The sequence below is a fragment of the Giraffa tippelskirchi genome, chromosome 13 (genome assembly GCF_054371585.1).
Source record: "Giraffa tippelskirchi isolate mGirTip1 chromosome 13, T2T-mGirTip1v1.2.pri, whole genome shotgun sequence".
Lineage (NCBI taxonomy): Eukaryota > Metazoa > Chordata > Mammalia > Artiodactyla > Giraffidae > Giraffa > Giraffa tippelskirchi.
This window is the reverse complement of record NC_137287.1, coordinates 63,574,884-63,597,635: the sequence shown is the minus strand read 5'-3', so window position 1 is coordinate 63,597,635 and position 22,752 is coordinate 63,574,884. Positions and strand designations below refer to the sequence as shown.

Genomic DNA, 22,752 nt, shown 5'->3' with positions numbered 1-22,752 from the left:
GAGTGACCTGCAGAATGTTAAGCAAGCTAATTAGTCATTCCAAGCTGTGGGCTCCTCCTCCCTCCAACAAAAATACTAATGCATAGCCCATTTAGTTATTTTTCCTGGTTATTAGAAGAGTCATAGTGATGCATTGCTATACACGTTGACCATAAGAATGTGACCCTAATATTTTTTTTCCTTTAGTCATTTGAGTAATTGGAGTGTGTGCATGTGTATGTATGTGTGTGTTTGTGTGTGTGGTTTTGCCTGAAGTAGCTAGGTGGGCTTCCCAGATGGTGCAGTGGTAAAGAATCTGCCTGCCAGTGCAGCAGACGCAAGAGACACGAGTTCGATCCCTCGGTTGGGAAGACCCCCTGGAGGAGGGCATGGCAACCCACTCCATTTTTCTTGCCTGAGAATCCCCATGGACAGAGGAGCCTAGTGGGCTACAGTCCATGGGGGCTATAGTTCATGGAGTTGCAAAGAGTTGGACCCAACTGAGCGCATGCGCATGCACACACACACACACACACACAAAGCTATACTGTAACTTTTTTGAAAGAGGGAAAAAACCCCCTTTAAATTCATCTGACTTGAACAGCAGAATCCCATCCGTAGCAAATGCTCAATACACATTTGCTGAATTTACACGCAATGCTGTGTCAGTTCAACGTTGCCGGCAAGGCCTGAAATGCCTTTCTTCCAAATAAAAGCCAACAACCCATTGTTAAGTCTATGTTAGCATTTAAGCAACCAATTTGTACTCTAAGTTGAGGAATATGACTATCCTTGTCTTGATGTTTAAACCGCAAATATTAAAACTACTCATAGAATTTCCAGTCCTTTGAAAAGTTCATCCCTTAAAGGGAGGGTCTGCTAAGTGACGAATTTCATTGGCTAGGTCCATGTCACAAAATGTTAATTACATTTTATTTGTTTCTCAAAAGAACTCTCAGTAACTTACTAACTGTCCCTCCTCCAAGAATTTACCCTAAAAGGGCAGCAGGGCTTAAATCAGTTTTTCACCATATCTATCATTCTCTCCAACCTCTTCTCAACCTTTTCATTTTAGAGCTAAGTTATTGGCAATCATGATATCCACAAGATATTTTCGGCTCGGATGTATATGGTGTCTTAGACTTTTCTCAGACCCTTTCTGTATTTTAGAAAAAGCAACCACATCAATATTTCACTGTCTAACTGTAGGTCTTCAAGTCTTCACCTGCTTAACGTGTGATCTTCATAGGATATTGTCATTGTAAGTTTTGAATGTGGGTTTCAGGGCTTTTTTGATCTTTGTGTTTGTCTCATGGTCTCTGAGAAGCAGCCCCATGGAAGAAGCATTGATGCTGGCTCTGAATCGAGGCCAGGCCACGTACCACCTTTCCACGGTGCAGTAACCTCAGTTATGCACACGTACATCCTTCCAGTCTATCACCAGCTTAAAGAGATTATTAAACCTAAAAGACCAAGACAATATTAAATAGGTACAGGAAAGATCTATTTCTGTTTCAAAACCTGTTGTTGTATGCCACCCACAAAGTCTTAATATCTGCAGTATTGAGGAGATTTCAAATCACTTAAGATCAACAGACACGTGTCCTTAGACAGCATCTACTTGAGCACAAACAACGTGACTTATCATCAGTTTCTCAGTAAGTCATACCCTTCATTTTTCTCCCTCCTTCTAAAGATTTGGTTTCAAAAACACAAGGGTGAATTTCTGGAAACTAAAGACTTGCTGATGGGGGCAATGGTCTAACTCAGCCTCTTGGCCTATAAACTTTGACAGCATCCTTTTACACCGACTTTCCGTGTATTTCTCGGGTGTCTAGGTGGGCCTCTCAGGTTAATGAGAGTTTCATGTGCTGATGGGGAATCTGGACATGCAGGTGTCCAAGAAAACTTCTCTATTTGGTGTTAAAAATCCTGCAAGGAGTTGACAGGATTACCAAGATTAAAGTTGGTCACCTGCCGAAACCCTTTATAATGATCACTGTCCCAGAGACAAGAGAAGAGACGAAGAACAGGCTGCCGAGGTACAGCTGGTTGTCAGAAATTGTATATAAACTGTAGGTCTCTGAAGGGGTGTCAGTCATTCCTGAGAACAGATGAAATGAACTTCACGATTTAATATTTGGCCCACAGCATTTTCCCTATTTACTATTCAGCCAGGGAGTGTAGACTGACTTTTTTTTTTTTTTGAAGATGACTTATAAAGGAGGTGGGAAAGCCTTGAAATAATACATTTTCAAAGAATTACTGTCTAAGAGAATCATCTGTAACTACCATTCACAAGGGATGTTCTATAGTAATGGATGGAGCAGAGGCCAGCCCATGGCAGGAGAAGAGCTGGAAAGTTGGAAAAATGTGGATGGAGGTGGGTAACCAAGGCGAAAGAGGGGAAACCTTTTGTGCTCTGAAGACTCACTGCTTTGCCATCCAAATGCAGTCAAGGAACAGAACTGCAAATTCTTTTAATGTTCTGAAGAAAAAAAAACCTATCTGTAGTAATTTCATGCATTTCAAGCCTGGGTCATGAGATGGGAAAAGTGTATCTGCCTGTCTACTTTCAAACCACAGGAGAAGAAACACAGATGTTCCACTATACACATCACTTTATGCTCTTCCCCCTCTAGCCCTGCCCAGAGTCCTTAACATGATGGGAGCTGTGACTTGTATTTATTCACCAGAACCATTCTCTTTTGGTTGCTTGTTTCAGAAATGGTACTTTTTTTAAATTAAATTATTTTTTAAACTTTTAAATTTGTATTGGGATACAAAGAAAGTGAAGTCACTCAGTCGTGTCCGACTCTTTGCAACACCATGGACCATAGCCTACCAGGCTTCTCTATGCATGGGATTTTCCAGGCAAGAATACCAGAGTGGGTTGCCATTTCCTTCTCCAGGGATTGAACCTGGGTCTCCCGCATTGCAGGCAGACGCTTTACCCTCTGAACCACCAGGGAAGCTGTTGGGATACAGCCGATTAACAATGTCATAATTTCAGGTGAGCATCGAAGGGACTCAGCCATATATATACATGTATCCATTTTAGCCATTGTTTTTCCAGTAGTCATGTACTGATGTGAGAGTTGGACCATAAAGAAGGCTGAGTGACAAAGAATTGATGCTTTTGAATTGTGGTGCTGGGGAAGACTCTAGAGAGTTCCTTGGACTGCAGTGAGATCAAACCAGTCAATACTAAGAAAATTAGCCCTGAATATTCATTGGAAGGACTGTTGCTAAAGCTGAAGTTCCAATACTTTGGCTACCTGATGCGAAGAGCTAACTCACTGGAAAAGACCTTGATGCTGGGAAACACTGAAGCAAAAAGGAGAAGGGAGTGGCAGAAGATAAGATGGTTAGATAGCATCATCAATTCAATGGACACGGATTTCAGTAAACTCTGGGAGATAGTAGAGGACAGAAGAGCTTGGCATGCTATAGTCCATGGGGTCACAAAGAGTTGGACACAACTTAGCAATTGAACAACAACATCCATTGTATCCTCTGGAACCATTCTTAATGCATGCACAGACATGTCTATTTCACCACATCCTTGCAAGTGACAAAAGGCAAAATGTTTTCTTGGTGAACATGACCACACTGTGGGGTGTGTGGTGTGTGTGGTATTGGGGGGTGGGGGAGTGTGCTTTATGACAGAAAAAAATAGAGCTAAGGCCCATATTTGGAAATGCAAAAGAAAAATAAAAAAACAAAAACGAAAACCACTTTTTTTCAAACCACTTTGAGGTTTCCAGAACAGCAAGAATCCTATCATGTTTTCACTATGCTTTAAGATACAAAGTCAGGTCTGAAAACACATTACTCTGCATGTTTTTAATAAAAAGCTTCTGATATTTAAAAAGAAATGGAATGAATTGGTTCTTAATTTGTTGGAATTACTTTTGATAAAAAGATTTTCATTAAGATGAATTTTATATGAGACGAATATTCTAAGTTTAGGCACTTTAAAAAAAGATAAGTAGATAAACAGATGTTCCCATAAACTCTTCTGGAAAACAGCAAAGTTCTTAGACTAAGGGAACTAACATTATATTATAGAAGTTGATAATTAGAATTTAATTTCAGCATTACAGATTGGACCGCAAATTAATTATTCCTGCCTCCTTTTCCTTTTTGTCCTATCCTCTAGAAGACATAGGATTGCCCAGATGGTGATCATATAAGATGCCTTCTAAATTTGTCTTAATAAATGAGATTCACTGATTTACCATATTTAGAGGAAATATGTTAAGCGAACAAATGTATTGACTGATTTTTCTTTACATGGTAAATAATTGTTAAATAAATGAATTCTTACCATCTTGGTATCCAAGCTTTGTAAATGAATAACAGCATCCTTATAAATTAATGCAGTATTTGGAAACGTAAGTTAAAACTACAGAAATAGGGTAATGTGTGTGCTGTAAATGTTAGTGATTGACAATAGCAGTAACTAGTCTGGATTTTCAGAATAATGTTCAAAAAACTAGGCCAGGATACCCTCTAGGCCCATCTATGTCTCTACAAATGACCCAATTTCATTCCTTTTTATGACTGAGTAATACTCCATTGTATATATGTATAAAACAGACAACTAATGAGAACATACTGAATAGCACAGGTGTATGAAAGTGCTGCACTCAATATGCCAGCAAATCTGGAAAACTCAGCAGTGGCCACAGGACTGGAAAAGGTCAGTTTTCACTCCAATCCCAAACAAAGGCAATGCCAAAGAATGCTCAAACTACCCCACAATTGCACTCATCTCACATGCTAGCAAAGTAATGCTTAAAATTCTCCAAGCCAGGCTTCAACAGTATGTGAACTGTGAACTTCCAGATGTTCAAGCTGGATTTAGAAATGGCAGAGGAACCAGAGATCACATTGCCAACACCTGTTGGATCATTGAAAAAACAAGAGAGTTCCAGAAAAACATCTACTTTTGCTTTATTGACTGTGCCAAAGCGTTTGACTGTGTGGATCACAACAAACTGTGGAAAATTCTTAAAGAGATGGGAATACCAGACCACCTGACCTGCCTCCTGAGAAATATGTATGCAGGTCAAGAAGCAACAGTTAGAACTGGACATGGAACAACAGACTGGTTCCAAATTAGGAAAGGAGTATGTCAAGGCTGTATATTGTCACCCTGCCTATTTAAATTATATGCAGAGTACACATCATGCAAAATGCTGGGCTGGATGAAGCACAAGCTGGAATCAAGATTTCTGGGAGAAATATCAATAACCTCAGATGTGCAAATGACATCACCCTTATGGCAGAAAGCGAAGAAGTAAAGAGGCTTTTGACGAAAATGAAAGAGAGTGAAAAAGTTGGCTTAAAACTCATCATTCAGAAAACTAAGATCATGGCATCCAGTCCCATCACTTCATGGCAAATAGATGGGGAAACAATGGAAACAGTAAGAGACTTTATGTTTTGGGGCTCCAAAATCACTGCAGATGGTGACTACAGCCATGAAATTAAAAGACGCTTGCTCCTTGGAAGAAAAGCTATGACAAACCTAGACAGCATATTAAAAAGCAGAGATGTTACTTTACCAACCATAGTCAAAGCTATGGTTTTTTCAGTAGTCATGTATGGATGTGCGAGATGGACCATAAAGAAGGCTGAGCACAGAAGAATTGATGCTTTTGAACTGTAGTGTTGGAGAAGACTCCTGAGAGTCCCTTGGACTGCAAGGAGATCAAACCAGTCAACCCTAAAGGAAATCAGTCCTGAATATTCATTGGAAGGACTGATGCTGAAGCTGAAACTCCAATTCTTTGGCCACCTGATGCGAAGAACTGACTCACTGGAAAAGACTCTGATGCTGGGAAAGACTGAAGGCGAAAAGAGAAGGGGACAACAGAGGATGAGATGGTTGGATGGCATCACCGACTCAATGCACGTGAGTTTGAGCAAACTCTGGGAGATGGTGAAGGACAGGGAAGCCTGGTGTGCTGCAGTCCATGAGGTTGCAAAGAGATGGACATGCCTGAGCGCTCAGTTGTGTCCGACTCTGCAACCCCATGGACTATAGCCCGCCAGGCTCCTCTGTCCATGGGGATTCTCAAGGCAAGAAGACTGGAGTGGGTTGCCATGCCCTCCTCCAGGGGAACTTCCCAACCCAAGGATCGAATCCAGGTCTCCCACAGTGCAGAAGAATTCTTTACTGACTGAGCCACCAGAGAACTCTTCTTAATTCTCTGTGGTGATCTGAATGGAAAGGAAATCCAAAAGGGAGAGATACATGTACATATATGGCTGATTCATTTTGCTGTAGAGTGGAAACTAACATAACATTGTAAAGCAATTATACTCCAGTAGAAATAAATTTTAAAAAAAACTAGGCCAGGAAAATTGTGTATACTTTATCTTCATTTTGTAAGACTGGGAACTTAAAAGTTCTTTTCTCTTTTCCCCGTGAACTCTGTGTACCTCCTGAAATATCAAAAACAGTCTGTTCAGTATTTCACAGTTCATATGATTTGCTAACCTCTGTTTATTATCACGAGTATTTCCCACTGGAAGTTTTATATTTAATTTCCAGATCTTCAAACTTAAGGCTCTGTCGCATTTCTTGCACCTGTAGGCATCAGCCTGTGTCTTTACCAGGGTCTCTGTCTTTCTCTTTGGAGACCGGGTCTATGCTCCATCAGTTTTAACCCTAAGTAAACACATCAAGTCTTAGAAGCATTGAGACCTCTGTGATGATTCTCTAGACAGCTGGATCTCCCACCCTGCTCTTTTTCCTTCCACATTTCTGCATTAGTATGATGGCCTATAACATGTTTCGAATTGGACGTGGTATTTGTCTTCTTGAGGAAAGAAGAAAGACCGAATGTTGGCCAGACTTTAAGGTGTGAATAGGCTGGAATGGTGGTTGAACTTATGCCTTACAGATACTTCTGTCAAAGACTGGGGAGACATGAAAGATGAACTGTCCAGGCTTCATCTTATCTCCCCTAGCGGGCCGCACTTCCCCCTGAACTTGCTCAAAAGAATCAAGTGAAAACAGCCCCACTAGTGAGGTTTCTATATAAAATCCTCGAATAAGCTTCAGGGTGAAGCCAACCTAAACAATGACTTGATCTAAGGAAAAAAAAACTTTTTAATTAAGAAAAAAAAATTTTTTTTTGCTATGTGTTGCCTCATATGATTATTAGTAGTATTTAAAATGAATTCCAGCTATGTTTCATATATTTATATTCTCATTTAAGCAAGCCCAGGGCACCAGCTGATGGAGTAAATTTATTTTTAATAGAATCACAGAATCTTAAATGCTTGAAAGGATTTCAGAAGCTGTCGCATCCAATCAGCCATCCCTTGAAGAATTCTATCTGTTGCCCTCTCAGGCTTGCTAAAAGAATAAAGGAGCTTATTTATTTTTCTGCTAAATCCAAAAAAATGTATTCACACTTTTAAAGCACTGGGATTGTAAGAAAAATAAAACTTTAGTAAAATTAAGACTTCATTCTTCTGAAGGAAGGCAATTAGAGGCAGGCCATAAATATGTTTTTAACCCCTGGAGGCAAATATAGGTGAAAAAAAATGTATAAGTCACTTGTACAAGTACATATGTGATTATTCTGTCATAACATGTGCAATTAGTCTCAAATGCTTACTTAGTTCGATAGTTGGAAATATAAAAGCATAATGCATTTTATTACTATTGGGGATTTATAGAGCATTTTTAATTTAATCTACCCTCCTCTTTTTATTTGAGCGTACAATTGAATGAAATGTGAAGGCTAGGGGCTTGCTGTGGAGAAAGGAAAGAAGTGTGTGTGTTTTTGTGTGTCTTTGGTTCAGGTCAGCATCCAAAATTGCTATTTTGATGTGGATAAAAATTGCTATTGTGATGTGGAGCTTTCAAATGGTGCATTAAATGAGAAATATACAGAATACCCATGCACATTCTGGCTTTGGAATTTCCAGCGTGGACCTTTTTCACCTTTTTGAAGAAGGTTGCCGTGGATGTGCTTGAAAAGTTTCAAACTGTGGGTTCTGCCAATTCTGAAGAACACACATTTTTTGCTCTGGGGCTTTCAAGTTCTGATATGAAAGTTATTTAAAGCTTAGAAATTTGTGTGCTGCTTTACACGCTGCATAAACGTAGCCATTTCTCCGATATGTGAACATTAATACACTCTGTAAAAGGTACAATTATTAAAGCCAGGGCAGAAATCAACAAACCCCACCAAAGGAATTTCTTAAAACTGGTATCATAAAATCTGTGCACGTTATGGATTTCATTAACATTTTACTCCCTGAGGATTCCCAATTGTATAACAACAGAAGTTCTTTAAATTTTAAATACCACAGACAGGAACAGTCTTTCACCTAAAACAGATGTAAGACCATCAACCTTGCCTTCCTATTGGTCCACAGATATGAAACTGGCTGGTAATTGATGGCTCCCTACTTGTTGTTTAGGTTTCAGAATTGGAAACTTAATAATATGTTTCCCATGAAAAGATAAGTTAATAAGCAATAGACAGGTTTTCAAACACAGTTCCTTACTCTTGATTACTTTTGAAGTTAAAAAAAAAAATACCAAAAAAAAAAAAAACCCTGTTGATTTATATACTGCAAAAAGAAAAACTCAAACAGGTAAGTCAAAGTCAGGAACACCCAGGAACACACAGTGTAGAAGAGCTCATTTCACTCTTCTTTTCCCTAAATCTTGTCAGTGATGACTGCTGAGTTTATCCTTGTTTCCTTTCCTCAGTCTCATCCTTATCAGTGCATTTTGAGACTCAGTCATGTCTGAAATAACATCTGTATTTATTTAGCTAAAAACGGTCCACTTTTAAAAGCTAAAAATAGTGAAGCTTTAAGATAAACAAGCAAGCAGGTTTATGATGCTATTTTCCTGCATAAAGTAAACACATGCATTTGTATTTTTGGAAAACAAAAGAACTATGGTTCTGTTCAAACCCTATCTACGATAAGAGTTTGAAAAGTGACAAAAAGCAGCCAAGCAACCAGCAACTTTTTATTTCAAAATGCTGATCCGTTTGATTACTTAAAAAAATGACTTGGTTAGGATTTGTGGTATCTTCTACACCAGTGGTTTTCAACTGGGGATAAATTTGCACCCAAATAGGACATTTGGCAACACCTGGAGGTGTTTTTGGTTGTCATGACTGAGGGTGTGTGTGCATATCTGTGTGTCTTACTGGCTTCTAGTGGGTGGAAGATGTTGCTAAATACCCTACAACACACAGGACAGTCCCCACAACAAAGAATTATCCAGTCCATAAGGTCAGGGTTGTCCAGACACAGAAACTCTGCTCTAGACAAAGTCCAATCTTTCGTTTAAATTAAAGCTTCTGCAGTGACTGTTCGATTTACTAGACATCAGTCATTAATCAGCAGCTGAGTAGGGATTCACTGGCATTTAAATGTGCTTGCCTGGTCTTCAGATGCCATGTTCAGAAAGGATCCAAATTCACTTTCTCATATTGTTACAAGAGAGTGGGAGCAAAGACATGGAGGCCAGAATACTGAGATTCCAACCCAGGTTCTGTCAGAAACTTGCTCTGTGGTCTTGTAAATCACTTAATCCCTTTGAACGCATGCAAATTAAGGAATTTAGACAAAAGGATGTTTGCACCTATGTTTAATCATACTCTTAAAGTCAAGATATTCTGGAAAAAAATATAGAAACCTCTCCTCTAGAATTTAGCTCTGAATGTTAGTCCCAGATAAACAACACTGGTATAAAACAATAAGAAACCAAAATAGCAGACAAATAGGAAGGTTCATGCTCTACAAACTAATTTATTTTAAGTGTGCTCATGCTTAGTCGCTCAGTGTCTGACTGAGACCCCATGGACTACAGGCTCCTCTGTGCATGGGGATTCTCCAGGCCAGAATACTGGAGTGGGTTGCCATGTCCTCCTGCAGGGTATCTTCCCAACCCAGGGATAGAAGCCAGGTATCCACATTGCAGGTGGATTCTTCACTGTCTGAGCTACCAGGGAAGCCCAATTTTAAGTGTGAAGTGAAGTGAAGTGAAGTCACTCAGTCGTGTCCGACTCTTTGCGACCCTATGGACTGTAGCCTACCAGGTTCCTCCATCTATGGGATTTTCCAGGCAAGAATACTGGAGTGGGTTGCCATTTCCTTCTCCAGGAGATCTTCCCGACCCAGGGATTGAACCGGGTCTCCCGCATTGTAGGCAGACGCTTTACCATCTGAGCCACCAGGGAAACTCAATTCTAAGTATAATTCTAACCTAAACTGTTGTGGTTCTTTCAACACTGTCTTCCCAGTGATGTTTCATCATAAAAATTAAAGAGGCTTCTTTAAATGTCATACATTTTTTCTAAAGTGTGTTGACATGAAATACTAAATCCTTTGACTGATTTTTAAAATTAAGTGGTCAACTTGACCAAAATGGTTAAAATCATCTCAATATTTTTCTCTGTGACAAAAGACAGCTAAAAATCTCTAAATAATAATTATGTCACACGTGCATTCTGTTTTTCCCCAACCATATCCTCCTTCAAAAACAACAGAAACCTTGGAATTTCTTCTGTCTCTATATACATCTCCTATTATACATTTCTTTCAAATGACTTTCTATAACACAAACCACCAAGGTATCAGAAAAAGCATTAGGAAAAGCCCCTCCGGAGACAGTAACTTTTGGAATACAAGCTTCCTGGCTGGAAACCTAGTTAGAGATAACAGCTCTGTGATACATGAAAGGTGGGAGGTAAAGCATTTATTTTGTGCAGGGAATACAAGCCACTGCAGAACTAGGGTAAGATAACCAAAGGCTCACCTGGGTGACTTTTTAAAAAAGCAGATTGTCTCCCTGCCAGATCAATGTTTCCATTAAAATTGCAACTTAATATTAGTTGCACACACACAGAGCACACCTGGGGAATAAACATTCAATTGAACAGCTGTATTTTCCCTCAATTTGCCAACATTATATTTTACATATGTCATTCCACATTTAGGCAACCCCGTCAGCTATTTTCATCAGTTCTCTAGTAACACATTTATAAAGCATTTTATTGCAGTTTCAGCAATTTACTAATGATCTGAATGAGCAAATGCCCCTCTGAAGAGTCTGGCCTGTAAGCACAGAAACTTTCTAGTCAGGATAACATGTTCGTTCTGGATTAGTCCAATTCAAGCAGATTTTGAACACAGATTATAAATCTATTAGAAACTAGTAGTTGTATGAAAATATCACAAACTATTTCGTAGGCGATCCCTTTCCACACTCAACACATTCATATGAGAGAAGGAAAGATTCGTCCAAAAAAGTGGTGAAGGAAAGAAAATGAGATATGAAACTTGTGAAAATAAATGACATTCAAGAGCCTTAAGATAAATTTCTTCAGCTTCTACTTTCAATCTGGGGCAAGCCTCAAAGACTAAAACAAGGGTTTCAGATAACAAATTCTTCTAATCGAATAAACAACACTCACTTCTCCCACCTAAAATTCGATAAAAACATGTTGCAGTGCTGTGTGTCAGAGGGAACACTTCCAAAAATTGACAAATTATTTCATTCCATTTGGCACATCAAGGATGTCCAGCTAGCCCTTTCTCAGCTCTTGACATCACGTCCATGCCTTTAAATGATGTTCTGTCTCCATTCTCGTTAAGTAATTGTAAGTGAAAGCTGTTCAGTTGTGTCTGACTCTTTGCGACCCCATGGACTATACAGTCCATGGCATTCTCCACGCCAGAATACTGGAGCGGGTAGCCTTTCCCTTCTCCAGGTGATCTTCCCAACCCAGGGATTGAACCCAGGTCTCCCGCATTGCAGGCAGATTCTTTACTAGCTGAGCCACAAGGGAAGCCCCCGTTCTTGTTAAGGGAGGATAATTCAGCTTCTGAATCATGATGGAGCCACCATGGAGGTTGCTGGTAGCAACAATTCATATTCCTGGGTGGATATGGAGGTGTCTGATGGTAGTAAACCTTGAAGAACCTCCTGGACTAAAAGGAAGATCTTTAGGCTGTGGGCTGGAACCTGGAGAAGGGCATGGCAATTTTCTTTGTGACGTAGAAGGCCTTAAGACCTCACCAGGTTTTTCACTTTGCTCAATGTAGCTGGCGTGACAGAATCTATGCAGCTTACTGCACTGGACAGAGCAGGAAGTGAAAAACAATTCCTGACTTCTCTGCTGGTTGAGGGGTAAAGAATCTCCCTGGCAATGCAGAGGACACGGGTTTGATCCCTAGTACAGGAAGATCTCCCATGCCGCAATGCAACTAAGCCCATGCACCACAACTACTGAGCCTTCACACCTAGAGCCTGTGCTCTGCAACAAGAGAGTGAGCCCTGATTGCCACAACTAGCCAAAGCCTGCTTGCAGCAACAAAGACCCAGCACAGCCAAAAATAAGTAGATAAATTTGAAAAAAAAAAAACCAACAAGTAGTAATTCCAACAGCCAAACAGCTCTGCAAAGGCCAGCTACACCCAGGCCTGGCTCAGATCTGAACCTGAGCTTTGACTCTCCAGTGGCCGCCTGCCCTCCAGCTCTCCGGGCGCTCAGAGACTCAAGTCCCAAGTCCAAGGAAGGAGGTCCTCTTTGGTTGTATGAGGCTGACTCTCCCCACAGGTTGCAGCCTTTCCCCAAATCGGGACTTCATGAAATATTTAACCTCTCTGGGCTTGAGTTTTTCATGAGAAAACGCAGATAAAAAAATCTCTGGTCCATTTCACTTACACTTTAAGACTAAGATGGGATGTCTTAGTGTCTGAAAAGAGGCTTTTAAACAGGGAAAATGCTATAGAAACATAATAAGGTTTTGTTGTTAGAACATGTCTTAAAATGAATTTTAAAATCCTCCAAGCAACCTCAGGGTCGCTTGGATTTGACCAGCTTGAATGAGGGCACCCACTTGCTTCAACCCCACGGCTATGGCTGTGAGCAAGTGAACCCTGAATGTGTGTGTGTGTGTGTGTGTGTGTGTGTGTGTGTGGTGGCAGGCGTGTTTTGACTCAGTTCCACTCATCTCCTTACACCAAGGTCTTTGGTTACCGGTGTCACTTTTCAAAGTTCCTTCAGTTAGAAAATGTGGAATATTATCCAAGGAAAATGTACATAAAGCAAAAGGAAAATATGGGAACAAGCTTCTGGAGAAGGTTAGCATGAGTTCCTCTCTTCTGGAATTTTCCTTCTTCTCATTCCTCGGAATGAACCAGAAAATGTAGTGAACAGAGATGGGGCTTGCTGATGGATTCTTACAGCTACAGAGGGTCTTCTCAGAGATTTCTCTCTTCTATGGGATTAATCCATAATAGGGCTGAGGGACCAAACTAAGCAGGATGTGGTTTAGAAGCCAGCTGCTTTCTGCTCCTCTGGAATAAGTAAGGGCATGAATAATCTAGCACAAATCTTTTTTTTTTCCCACAAAAGACAATGCTACCAAATTTGGAGACACGCAGAGTTTCAGCTTGAGTTGGTGTGTGAAGTAATTCTATTTCTAAAGTCATTAGAGGGTGTAGTAAGTAATCGATTAGTCCCTAGTGCCATTTTTATTTCTTCAGATCAACAAAGTTCATACTCCATCCAGACATTATGTCTCTTGCCTTTTTTTTTCTTCTCTTGTCTCCTGGCATTTTAATCAGGGAAAAGTCACAGTTGTTTTGAGGAAAGCGCTCCCAGGAGCTTTAATTAAAGCTAGAAGGATAAATCTGTTTACAGCGTGGTGAACACCATCATTAATAAAACAATTGAAATAATTAACAAATTAAATTCTGCTTTGTGTGTGAATGGCTATACTAGGATTTAGGATAACATGTCTTCTGATCAGACACATATTCTATGCACTTTGTTCACAGATGTGAAAAGAAAAATCTGAGCCTGCCTTTCTCTGAGATTCACTGTCTCTGGCAAGACTGCCAGAGCTTGAATGAGGAAGGCTATGTTACCTTTGTGTAACAGTGCTAAGTCACTTCAGTTGTGTCTGACTCTGAGACCCATGGACTGTAGACCGCCACTCCATGGCGGGCTACATGTGACCACGTGAAAATGTCCAAGTCGAGACTTCCCTTCATGCTCCTCCTCACTACACAGCCCCTTGCCAGGTTCTTAAGCTTTCTGCCAGGCTCCTCTGTCCATGGAATTCTCCAGGCAAGAAGAATACTGGAGTGGGTTGTCATACCATCCTCCGGGGAGGATCTTCCCAACCCAGGGATCTCAAACCCACGTCTCCCGCAGCTCCTGCATTGGAGGTGAATACTTGACTGCTGAGCCACCTGGGAAGCTTATGTTACCTTTATTTTATAGGAAAATAAAACTCAGTGTCAATGAGGTTAATGGCTTGGGCTCAAAGGATGTGCTTGAAAATTAAGAATTTTTTATAGCACCACTGATACACTGATTCCCAGGAATCCTTGACTGCTTAACTAGAAACAAAAAGAAGATAAAGATGAAATGAATAGAATAGTAAGATCAGTAGTTCTAGGATACAGACCAGAATGGAATACTCTGGGGAAAAAAAAAAAGGGCAAAGCTCACAGGGTGATTAACTCTGCAATCGACAAGAGGAGGCTTTGCCTCTCAGGATACGAAACGGCCTTCAGACCAGGATGTGACCACGTGAAAATGTCCAAGTCGGGACTTCCCTTCATGCTCCTCCTCACTACACAGCCCCTTGCCAGGTTCTTAAGCTTTCTGCCAGACAACAGATCCCACAGGAAGCACCACAGAGGACATCCACACCGGCAGTTAACAACGCATTGTTTTTTTATGTCACTCGGTAATTTCCTAAAGAAAACAATTGAATCAAAGACTGTTCCTGTCTTGAGGGAGAGTCAGCTTCCAGGGCTGCCTTATTAATTTAACACATGCAAGTGTTTGTCCTTGTTGCTACAGCAACATGTTTGGTGGGGTACATTTCATGCAAAATGTGACAAAGCTGAAAAAGAAAACAAATTCCATCCGCATTCCGCTGCGCATACAAATGGGACTGTCGGGTGCAGAGGGTCCTCTGGTGGGGGGGTGGGGGTAGGTGCCTCCTGCCCTGCGTCTCCCTTACGTTGTGCTTGTGGCTTAATTTATTAGGCATCCATCCAATGAAAGCAACCAGCCCACTGCTTCTAAGGAGTTTCAGAAAAGCTGGAAACACATGAAATTATTCATAATTATGTGATGGGTGGATGATAAGATCTCCCACTATGTACACAGACACATCTAGCATGGCAATGAACTTGCAGCGCTCCTCACCACCCCCCTCCCCCCGCCGCTCTCCCTCCCCCTCCCCCCCGCCCCCCCCCCCCCCCGCAGGAGATAACGATCATTTTCCCTCCAGGTGAACTGTCCTTGACATTCACCTCCCAGAGGGATGGATGAGCAAAGGCCCCACATTCTCAGTTTAGAAACAGGACACCCCCAAACCATCCCACGTGAGCCTTCTCAGCACAAGGAAAAGTATAAAAGGAGACCGATGCCTCACAGGATACTCCTGAATGTATCGGAATCAACGACGAAGATGAAGCTCATGGAGTCCAACAGACCTCGCCTCCAAGCCTGATCACTAACCATGATCTTGGGATATTTACTCATCTCTTTGAATCTCGGGCTCCTCATTTTAAAAATGAGGATAGCTAGACCTCTGTCACAGGGTTGCTATGAGGATTAAATAAAAATGTGTCAAGTACCCAGCTGAAGTCAGGGCACATAGTACACCCTCCATACCTGGCAACTATCCCGTGAATGACAGACACATGTCATTTGTGCTGGCACCAAATACTTCCAGCTGTTCTCCCTCCCTCCCTTGTTGCCCCTCAGAAGTTAAGCGGGGTCCTGAGAGACGCTTTGGCAATGAATCTGGTGAAGCACTCCTGGACAGAGCATCAGGAGCCAGCGTGCTTGGCCATGCTCCCTGCCTCTGTCTGTCTTGGTGACAGGTTCTGGATGATGACTTTTCCCTCCAACTAAGTTCTGGTGTGAGAAGATGTGGGACAGAGACCCCCACCCCCACCCCGCCCCAACACAAACCAGAGAGGACTTCCCTAGTGGCTCAGTGGTAAAGAATTCACCTGTCAATGCAGGAGACACAGGAGACTCAGGTTTGATTCCTGGGTGGGGAAGATCCCTTGGAGAAGGACATGGCAACCCATTCCAGTTTTCTTGCCTGGGAAATCCCAAGGACAAAGGAGCCTTGCGGGCTATAGTCCATAGGGTCACAAAGTGTTGGACATGACTGAACTGACTTAGCACGCACGTAGGCATGCTGACAAGAGATGTGGGGGTACCATTAGAAAGAGGCAAACCTTGCCTGGGATGTTTTGGTTACTTAGCATATCTGAACCATACTTTGATAAAGAGCTGAACCATGTGAGATTTTTCTTCTGGGGCCATCTTAAATGGCGCCTGACTCCTAAGAGCGATGTAAACTCTATCCCACTGACAAATGCTTTGTGAGAGCCCATTCTGTCTCTATGCTTCTACTGACACAGAATTCCTTGCCCAGAAGAATTGTTACTGTCGCATTTTCCAAACTCTTGCAAGACCACTGTCCCTAAATTATTGAATTTTCTCCATGTCACCAAGAAGACAACTATATTACCATGCAAACTTGCTTAGCTCTGCAAAACGTAAGCATCCCTCTAGAGGCAGGTCAATTACACTGAATTGCTGACTGGTGGGGGGATGTGGAAAAGCAAGTCTCCAAGAGCTCTTTTGACGTAGGCAAGTTCATTTCATTTCTGACTTCATCTAGAGCTGGATTCAGTGATCCCAAGGTAACAGCCTCTTCTTTTCTCACCCTCTACACATTTCTCAGTGTTATCATTCTGAGGTTAGTGTGAGTTCAGCCTCCTGAAATAGGCCATTTCACTTTAAGTGTATGTTAAACTAATATTGACCTTTCCAAAGTAAAACAAAATCTGGTATTTGTGCTCAAAAGACTGAAACAGCCGTAGATGTAGAAAGAAGGGGATTAATCATCCTGGTATTTTTTCTTGCTTAGGAACTCTCCCTGGGAATTAGTCATTTTTATATATCTTGAAATGAGTGCAAGCCAGGCTCTGCCTACACTCCTGAAAAGGAAGTCTGGATCCTTCAGCAAAAAAATGTTGAATAATTTGCCCACAGTTGAACCCACACAGCCAGATATGATGTTTGATTTGACAGTGGGTGAAAAAGTCAAGAACCTGAACATCAGGCTTTGGGTGAGAGTATCCAGACATCAAGACTGGGCAAGTTTAGACTTTGGGAGTGATGCCAGGGATGAGCTGGGAGACAAGTCCAGGTGGGGGTGCAGAGGAGGGGAGCCTGTGGAGGGTGGAAGAGTGAAGGCAGGCGGGGAGTATCAAAGTGGGGAAGCAGAACCGACATCACTCCTTAGGACGGAGATGTGTACATTTCATATGTATGTACCTGTACGAAATCCACAGACACCAACACCCTCAGTTAAACTACTTTCTGGGCACATGCTACGTGGACACCAGTGTGAGAAAGTAAACCTCAGCCTCGTTCTTCTCTTTTTCTAACTTGAGCAAACAAACAAAACACCTTATCAAACAATGACTTCATGCACACCTGCAAATACAGTTAAGATATTTCATTAAGGAAATAAAACTCTGTTGAAGTAGGAAGCACATCAATAGAAAATGTGTAGCTGCTGGGAAAAAAAAAAATCATATCTTTGAGTTTTTACCCAAGTGAGACATCTGTGCTCAGATTCTGTTGAGTCATATGCGAATATCTGAGAAGCTAAATGGGTTTTCAGGGAAATCACCTGGGCTTTTCTCTGATCCTGTGAATTCTGCAGAGTGATTATATTTGGTGTCCCCTTGTCCTTCTGGTTGGAAGGTACTCATGACGGCACATTTTTTTCAACAACCTTTGTAGACAATCCAAACTTTCTACCCCGATGTGCCAAGTAGAAGCCACATACCTGGATCCACTCTCTGTAGGAATCCTCTCCCGGGGTCCACCCATTCTCAGGATAGTGGAGGCGGGAGCGTTCAGCAGACCAGTTGGTGCTGTACTGGGAAGAAGCTGTGATCTGGTCAGAGTGGATCTCTCCAGATTCCATGCCCAGAGCTTCCATACATTTGAAGTCTGAAGGGAAAAAACAATGGTCCAAAGTCAGCAAAATGCAGGGGAACCTAAGATGCATATTTTCTTTTTTGATCCGGAAAACTGAAAACTTCATTTTTATGTTCACACAAAATCTTACAAAAGATGACAGCAAGGGGCTTATTGGATTGTAGCACTGATATGTGCATTTTCATGGCAAGAATTCTTCAAATCAAGGCTATAAAGATCTCATACTTGATTATTTTTCCAACTAGGCTTAAGGTGACATAAATACTACTAGAGACTTTTTAGGAAATGATGGATATTCTGATTTACTTTCAAAGTTAACGGATGCAGATATGTCATATGTGTACATATCAAGTTATATTTAAATAAAATTTTACTATTTCCTCTAAGATCTAATAAAAGTGAAAAAGACTCTTTGTCCATTTACAGCTCCTATTTGGTGGGCTGAGTAGAACTTAACTCTCTGTCTTTCAGATTCCTTAACACTGGCACCCAGGCCTCCTCTCTCAGACTCCCCTGTGTTATTCCCCTGCCCTGACCTGGCCATAGTTAATAACATCACTAGTTTATCTTATTAATAAAGAAGAGTATCCAACTGTAGTATCATAGGGTCCCAAAGACCACCACAGTTTTACAGCATAAACAGTAATGTTCACAGTAATGTCCATGAATCATAAATACATATATTCCATTAGGCCTCATATACTCAACAAAAAATGAAGTATGAATTACGATATTGGGAAGTGAATAATTAAGTTCAGGAAAATGTAAATTCAAAGTACCAAAGGTCAAAAAAAACCTTCAGAGATTAAAGAGAAGGCTCTCAGCCATCCAGAAAAACCTCAACCAACGAAACTTCTACATTTTCTGTATTTTCCATCATAATTAATAATGTTTTATGGCATAAAAGATTTTCTTTCACTGGTTTCACACTTTTAAGCTTTAGATTTGTTATTTGGAATATAAAATAGGCACAAAAATACATGAATGAATTAACCAAATAAATTAAGTACAAAGAAGATTTTGAAGTTAAATTGGCTTTTTTTCTTTTCCAGTAAGATCTGGTAGAAAAGACATGAGCATATCTGTAAAAGAGGTCTCCAAACTCCCCTGCCTTCTCCTGTGCTACCTGACAACCTGGCAGCTAAAACTGATGAAACCCAAATCATTTATTGCTCTTTCAGATTTTCTCCCTCGGGCCTTTAAAAAAGCTGGAGACCACATCAACTCTGAGCAAGGACTGAGTTAGTCAAGTATTTTAATAAGATACAAAACCGTATTACTTCTTTTTTCTTTTATGGAAAGTAATCACAGAAATTGAAACGTGCTTCTTTTACATGAACATCCACTTTCATTCAGGTAACAAAAACAAAAACAGCTTCTGCCAGGGTCTCCCCAAACCAAACTACCAGGCACCATCCATTCTATCTGCCTGCCTATCAATGAACTATGTTGATCCTGACTGGTCCTTATTATCAGAGATAGATAGCTGTGCTTTTCTGACTCTCAGTCCAATACACATAGGAGGGTGCCAGGTTGGTGGTCTGGTCATATTTCATTGTTTCTAGGCGCAGTTTTGCCATTTCCCATTTTTTCTCACATAATTTCAGAGGTTTACAAGCAGCCTTCTCACACATAGTTTTCTTAAGAAAGCACCCCAAATAGTCCTTTCTGTTGATATTCATATAAACCATTTAAAACAGAAAGAGCAACACTTGGCACTCCAACTCACAAAACGCGTCTTTAGTGTTTCACAGAGCCGCAGGTGTGTGAGGAGGAAGAGCAGAGAATACTTAAGGCAGGGCTTTGCAAGAAGCATCAATACTGACCTTCTGAAACACTGCTCTGCAGGACACTGTAGTTTGCCGAGAAGCCTTCTTTGGCTATGGCGCTGTCCGTGTAGAACACCATGGACAGGATGCCGGACGACGAGAGGATTCGACCTGGTGTCTTCTGCCCACAGTATCGCCCAATGTGGGGACCAACTGCAGAGGGAGAAATGCAGAGACCGTGAAAACACCTTTTCTGCTGCAGCACATGCCAGCAAAACCATTTGCAGACATGGGTCCCAGTGGAACCCAGAAGTGTTTTCTTACCCAAAGCAAGCCTTCCCTGGTTAATTGGTTTGCGGTGAACACACTGGATCAGGTTTGCGGAGAGGATTTTCAAGTGTGCTCAGAAGGGCAATGGCAGGCGTAACCACATTCCCCAGTGAGCAGGACTGTTTTCAGGAACAAAATCGAAATACTGGCTTCGATTGCAAAGGAGATTTGGGCTGCCAGGTGCACGCTGGCATTTATCTCCAGGACCACATGGTACACACGGTCCAGCGCCCAGAAACTCCGCCAGGCTGTGATCACCCAGTGAGGGTTCTTGGAGTTGCCTGTCCTCCCTGCCGCCAACCTAGGAGGGGATCCTGGGAAAAGTCCTGGAACAGAGCAGTCCTGGCGACAGAGTGGAACCAAGGTCTGACCCCACCCTGGGTAACCCCCACTTTCTTCCTCTTTCATCTTTCAGTCCTGGAGCCTCATTGTGATAATAAACATCACAGACTTAGACAAGTGACAGTGGGTGATGTATCTGAAGACTAATAATTGTAATAATTGACAAATTTAGAAACTATAGGTATCAGTATACATAATCAAAACAAAGGAAAAATGCATCTTTCTGACTTCTGTCTCAGTTTTTCATGTCCCAAACCTTAGAGAGGTGACTGCATGGCACTTGTGTCCAGTGGACAAGAGAGGACCCAAATCAGCCATCTGACTGCACACCGGGAAACAGGTAGTAACGGAGGCAGAGAAACACTGGGGACACTGACGAATTTGTCAGTGTCAAATTGTCAAATAGAGTCAAATTGTCATTTGGCTTAAACTGGCCAGCTCTTTGTTGAAGTGCTTTCATACCAACGGTGGCAATTCAGCAACTGTAAGTTGCCTTATGGACAGTGCAGAAGCCCTCTGTGCTTGGAGAATCTTTTCATTTCCCTGTATAGATCAGCAGCAAGACCAAAAAAAAAAAAAAAAAAAAACCCTCCTTTTTCTCTAGAATTTTTTTCATTGCACATATGGTAAAAACATACCAGATGGTTTGGGCTTAGAAGGACAATCTGGTGTAGACCATTTTCCCCTCCAAGAAATCAATGGTTCTGTGCATTTCAACCAAGAGTTATTGCTTTGTTCAAGGAGGCACAGTAGGTGGACTTTTCTCTGGAGGGATGGGTCGTGGGCAGGGGTGTGGGGTTCCAAGGCCAGTGTGTGCCACTTAGGTGCAGAAGGCGGCCAGTGAGGGCTGGGAGAAACTTCACATGTGATTGAGAAAGCGAACCCCATAAGATCTGGCCTACCTGGAGCCCCACGTGCCTGCTGAGTTCCTGGCCAGTGGCTGTCTGAACACCCTGCTATATACAGTGATCAAATCCTGGGCTAACAGGTTTTTAGATCTTAGCCAACTATCTTTAAAAAATAAAAGGAAAGGAAAGGAAAAAAACTAAACTAAAGTGGTTGACTATTTGAGTTAGTGCAAAATGCTAAGTTTGAATAGCTGATAACTTCTCCATGCGCTCAAAGTAATGGATCTGCCAAATTCTCTCTGTCATCCCTCACCCTCCAGCATCCAAATATTTGTGTGTGTCAACCACTTTTATGAAGAAGACAAGGAGGCTGCTCATTTAGGGGATGGATACAGATGATCCAAAGGGCATCACAGGGTCCTGGACAGTGGCTCTGCATAATGGGGGGGAAAGGCTGTGGTATCAGGTTTCCCAGTTGGCAGAAGACAGCCTCTCAGATGAAACTCTCACTGATTTTTGTTTCTCTCCAGCTTTAATCCTGGCCTCAGATTCTCATACACCAAGTGCTGGCTCTTGGCCAGGCTTTCTTCATTCTGAATGTGGCCCTGTCACCAATTCAACACTTTCCCCTTCCCCTGTGGGGTGCAAAGTTGCCAGAAACATACACATGAAAATATCTCATTAGAGCCATAAACTCAGGTCTTTGCTTTCCTCAAAAGGAATCACATTTCTGGTCTACAGTCTTAATGGGAGGCTGAGTCTAAATATCTACTTCTGCTTTATTGACTACGCCAAAGCCTTTGACTGTATGGATCACAACAAACTGTGGAAAATTCTTAAAGAGATGGGAATACCAGACCACCTGACCTGCCTCCTGAGAAATCTGTATGCAGGTCAAGAAGCAACAGTTAGAACTGGACATGGAACAACAGACTGGCTCCAAATTGGAAAAGGAGTATGTCAAGGCTGTATATTGTCACCCTGCCTATTTAACTTATATGCAGAGTACATCATGAGAAATGCCGGGCTGGAGGAAGCACAAGCTGGAATCAAGATTGCCGGGAGAAATATCAATAACCTCAGATATGAAGAGGACACCACCCTTATGGCAGAAAGTGAAGAGGAACTGAAGAGCCTCTTGCTGAAAGTGAAAGAGGAGAGTGAAAACTGGCTTAAAACTCAACATTCAAAAAACTAAGATCATGGCAACCAATCCCATCACTTCATGGGAAATAGATGGGGAAACAATGGAAACAGTGAAAGACTTTATTTTGGGGGACTCCAAAATCACTGCAGATGGTGACTGCAGCCATGAAATTAAAAGATGCTTGCTCCATGGAAGAAAAGCTATGACCAACCTAGACAGCATATTAAAAAGCAGAGACATTACTTTGCTAACAAAGGTCTATCTAGTCAAAGCTTTGGT

At 41.6% G+C, this 22,752-nt stretch overlaps 1 protein-coding gene across 5 annotated transcripts in view; it reads right to left on the bottom strand.

The window, feature by feature from the left end:
* Positions 1–22,752, bottom strand: part of NRP1 (neuropilin 1) — a 145,885-nt gene that overhangs the window by 54,808 nt on the left and 68,325 nt on the right. For all 5 annotated transcript variants that reach the window (XM_081558730.1, XM_081558731.1, XM_081558734.1 and 2 more), the window contains exons 5-6: positions 19,864–20,019; positions 17,883–18,049 (exon numbers count right to left, since the gene is read on the bottom strand). In XM_081558730.1, coding sequence (XP_081414856.1) covers positions 17,883–18,049; positions 19,864–20,019 — 323 coding nt within the window. The remainder of the gene's footprint in view (positions 1–17,882; positions 18,050–19,863; positions 20,020–22,752) is intronic.